Below are 4,700 nucleotides of genomic sequence, written 5' to 3' on the forward strand. Positions count from 1 at the left end.
TTTGGTTAGAATTCTTAAACGTTCAATAAGCATACATATAATTGATTATATTTTTTTAGGTTTTTATAACAAGCTAATATAAATATATACATTTTCCATACATACATACATAGATATACATACATTTTGTATTCCAAGAATGTTTTAAAAAAAAATTAAATAATGAATCATTATCTTAAGAATAATTACACGTGGACTTAGCGTTATATATTATTACATTATAAATTGGTATTGTTTTGATTTGAAAATTAACGTTGCTATTAGTCAAGTATTCGAATAAAATAAAAATGTGTCAATAGGAAGTACTAGGATCGATGTCGTATAGTACTGCAGTCATATTTTTGTCACAATACTTGGCTAAATCATCTTTTGGTAAAACGAATAAACGAATCCCGGTACAACGAAAACACATCGGTGTAAGGAAGTGAAGCGTAGGATAGCATCTGTGTTCCTAAGTTTGACTGGCGTTTACGCAAGACCATAGGCGCAACTAGAGGGGCACTGTAGGGTTTTTGGCACGACTGAGTTAAAATGTAGCGGTCCTATTTATTTTTTCAGATCTACATAATCTATAGTAATTACAGTTAAACACATTTTCAACAATTCCGACACCCCCAATATTTGGGCCCTAGTTGCGCCCGTTCGCAAGACAATGTTCACGCGTGATGTGCATTTCAAATACGATTGAACGAGCATTGGATTCAGGTGCGATATCCATCGTCCATGAACATTTAGCGAATACTTACGTAGCACGGATCCGTTGACGTAAGTGCCGTTTTCGTAAACAACAACAACGGGTGGCTGTAAGTTGAATCTCTTATTGACGTAAATTACGTCCCTGGTATTATTTTCCACTCTCTACGTGCACTTGTATAGAACGATTATTGGTAAACTAATATGTGTTCGTTGTACGTAACGTTACTACAGTAAAATTTAGCAGATGGAGAGCCGGATATATTCTTTTGATACGAGTCATTATTACCGTCCAGCCTTCAATAAATACATTATAAATGTTAATTTTACGGATTTTCCGTCGGACGTAATTAACGAAAATATGACAGAAATATCGGGCCGCAAGTTACGTATATTGCAATCGGAACCTTTTTTTTTGCAACGGTAGGAAACGGAATGGAAGTCGAATACGAAACAAAGGACGAAGTGTTCGATAAGCAATTCAATGAGTATGACGCCAGCTAATCGTGGCAAGCCTATTAGGACAGAGTCAATTAACCGTATACAGGCGTGGGCAGTGGATAAACATCTGTAGTGGTATGCCCTTTCCGGACTTGGCATATATTTCACACGCTGTCCGCTCCGCACAGTTTGCCGATTCCCACCCGCCACGCGGTTAATTCTTGCGCTGTCGATTCGAGAACTTTACCCACCCACGCAACCGATAGCACGTGATACGAAGCTACTGCGTGGATATATCGCGCACCCCTAGAAAACAAACGGCATAACTCGAAAAACGTCGATTTCGGGTTGTCACCACTGCTGAAACCACTGAATAAATATCTACTATTTGCGCTCATCTCTTTTTTTCTATCTTGTTTTTAGATTAATTCAAAGTAGAATGTGATAAAAATGCAAAATATATTTGTTTTTCTTTTTAAGATTCTTTATTATTAAAGTTGATTTATTTTTTTTCTTGGTGTCGAGTATTAGGGAATTCCTTGAACTCCTATGAAAATAGAAACAATGATTGATGACAACTAATTAAAAAAAAAAAAAGTCAAAATATCGCAAAAAATTGTATTGTCAGGCGGTTTTGAAAACTCCCAAAAATCTTTAGTAGCATTTTCTCAATTATTACTATTTCTGAGTTATACCGTTTGTATTTTAGGGGTACGAAATGATGCCGTTAACGCGTCAGCCTTCGGAAGAGACTTAATGAAAAAGGTAAAACGCATCGCACCGATACGGGTACACGGAGACCGCGTTCTTCTCCTCTAACAGCTCCGCCACCCCACCGTTCCAAAAACATATCATACGAAATAAATTCCGATCAAACGCAGGTTTTAAATCACGCGTGCGTACAATAAAATCAAACCTTCTACTTTTTGTGTACGCCGACGGATTTATTCGCATAGCAATTTTTCTAAAAGCTTTTTGCCGCAACACGCAATGCTCGTAATAAAAGCATACTTGTAGTTAAAAAAAAAAAAAAAAAAAAAGAACTAATATGTTTTATTCGCTTTTCAGAACAAACCTTATACGCGTGCGTAGCATACAGTAAGTAGCCAAAACCAATGGCTTTTTTTAAGATATATATAAATATACTATGATGTTTCAATTTAGTCAAAACGAAATTTTTCATGTGAAGTCGTAAAGAAAAGTTCAAAATTGTGTTAATAACTATAATAACTATAATACAATAACTATCGTTTTTTAATAATATCTGTACGTCCACTGAGAATATTTCGAACACATTTCTATTATTAACAATGTATTTGTACGAATAAAAAAAAAGCTCAACATTTCATATTTTCTCTTATGTTTTGTTAAATGTCTTAATTTAAACGCGGTATAAAGTAATTTGTTTTAGTTTAAGGCGAATATTATTTTGTGGTATTCAATTGTTGACACTTATTACCGTTATTAGTTAATAATATTTATTGATTCACATTCAATTCTGTTGAAATTAATTTATGAACTATAAAATAGTATTGTAAGTTTAATATTTAAAATTATAATAGAAAAATAATTGAGTTTGAACGTATACGAAGATAATTGTAAATATTCTCAGTTAAATATATTTTTCAATTTATAGTTGATCTACTTTTATAACGTGGGTTGTATATCGAAGTTGCAAGATAAATTTAATATCATGTTCTAACTTGAAACAAGAGACGGCAGTAAACCAATTTTATTTTGTCCATTTCGATTTTCTCACTTAAATTTGTTTACACACCTTAAATGCGGTGGGCAAGTCGAAAAATGACGAAAAACATTATTGGTTGCAATATTTGTCTAGCGCGAGAATTGATTATACTAAAAATATTTGGTTTTCAATTTTTTGGCATACAATGCACATCACTAATTATATTTTTATTGATATATTCATGTAGGAGGTGGGTACTTGAAAATTCATTCAAACCAAAAACTTGAATTTATAAATCTAAAGTAACGGCTGAAGTAAGTTTTAATATGTACACTCTATGTAATATATACAATATGTATTCTTAATTTATAATAGCACTTCACAAAAATATTACGTTCAGAAACTTTAAAAAACCTTTTGCTAATATTTTATGGGCGTGCATAACGTTAACTTTGCTTTACATTTTGATATCGAGCTGCGAAAAAGGTTGACGAATCAGATTAAATTAAATTAATAAGTTTCATTTATTAATGAACTCGTATAGTATACGAGAGGATATGGTTTACGACGTATATCATATCCTCACGTTAAACAGTAATAATTGTAAAGTTTCACAACATTTGAATGATAAAGTTTTTCGACATTTTAATTAAATTATTCAGCCATTCCGAGTTAGTATTATTCCGTGGATTGAATGTATATTTGTAACACGGTACATATTAAATTATTTACTATTTATTCTATGCGATGACTTTCACGTATGTATAGATACACCGAATTAATCCGAATCGAGTTTAATTTTTTTGATTCATACACTGTGATGTAATAAACAACGTATTGATGTCTAATAATAATTAGTATAATATTTTTATTTATTTTTTTTTTTTTTTTGGTTTACTCTAGGCCATTTAGGCCCATTGCCGCTTCGACTATCTCCCTCCATGATTCTTTATGTTCTGCCAGTTCTTCTCCATTCATGACTCCCAGCATCCTAATGTCTTCCTTAACTCGGTCCACCCAACGTTGTCTAGGCCTTCCTCTTGGTCTACTTTTGTTCGGTTTCCATTTCGTGATGGTCCATAGAAGTTGGTCTTTTGCTCTCCATACGTGTCCGGCCCATCTTATTCTTCGGCTCTTGAGTGTGGCAACTATATTGGGTTCGTTATATAAAGCGTTCAGTTCTCTATTTGATCTTATATCATAGATACCTTCTTCATTTCTTTTTGGACCAAATATTTACGTAAAATTTTTCTTTCGAAGATCATTAATTTGTTTTCGTCTGATTTGGTAGATGCCCATGCTCCGCAGGCGTATAGTACAATTGGTCTAACGAGGGTCTTATAAAGTCTTATTTTCGTTCTTCTTGATAGTTTTTTGGATTTAAATAATTGGAATAATGAGTAGTAGCATTTGTTGCCAGCTAAGATTCTCCTGTGTATTTCTTCGTGGCTATCTGCCTGTGAATTTATGTCTACTCCTAAGTACTTAAAGTTCCAAACTCTTTCAAATGACATGTCTTTTATTGTTATAGCACTTTGTGGAGGTTCTCTCCTAGATATGATCATAAATTTGGTTTTATTATCATTAATAATAAGCCCAATCTTTCCCGCTTCCTCACTCAACATTTCGGTTGTTCTCTTTAGGCTGTCCTCTGTAAAAGGCGAACCTTTTTTAGTTCAAATGCCAAATTTTTTCTTTTTAGGTTTTGAAAATCGTTCACGTGCCCGAAGAAAATTATATTTTCTAAGACTATATATAAAATTAGATTTATTACATTGTTTTTAACAAATTTTAGTCATTATTAGTAGAAACATAAGCAGAAATGGTTTCATTGGTCAAAACGTTTCTTCTCTTCGATTTAATTAAATTTGTTATGGCG

General features: G+C 32.9%; 1 protein-coding gene across 1 annotated transcript; it reads right to left on the reverse strand.

The window, feature by feature from the left end:
- Positions 1–3,715: 3,715 nt before the first annotated feature.
- Positions 3,716–4,446, reverse strand: LOC112689427. Its single transcript, XM_025563141.1, has 2 exons — positions 4,307–4,446; positions 3,716–4,040 (listed from the first exon to the last, which is right to left on the reverse strand). Exons 1-2 carry the CDS (start codon positions 4,444–4,446, stop codon positions 3,716–3,718), a joined length of 465 nt encoding a protein of 154 aa, XP_025418926.1.
- Positions 4,447–4,700: the final 254 nt, after the last annotated feature.

The sequence above is a fragment of the Sipha flava genome, unplaced genomic scaffold (genome assembly GCF_003268045.1).
Source record: "Sipha flava isolate LNK unplaced genomic scaffold, YSA_version1 111_pilon_pilon, whole genome shotgun sequence".
Lineage (NCBI taxonomy): Eukaryota > Metazoa > Arthropoda > Insecta > Hemiptera > Aphididae > Sipha > Sipha flava.

Bases quoted from the DNA above. Each gene is read 5' to 3' on its own strand.
- LOC112689427 (XM_025563141.1), bottom strand. From the start codon at position 4,446: ATGTTGAGTGAGGAAGCGGGAAAGATTGGGCTTATTATTAATGATAAT. The intron at 4,041-4,306 runs GTACTTAGGAGT...TGGTCCAAAAAG, and splicing joins GAAAGAGTTTGGAACTTTAA to AAATGAAGAAGGTATCTATG.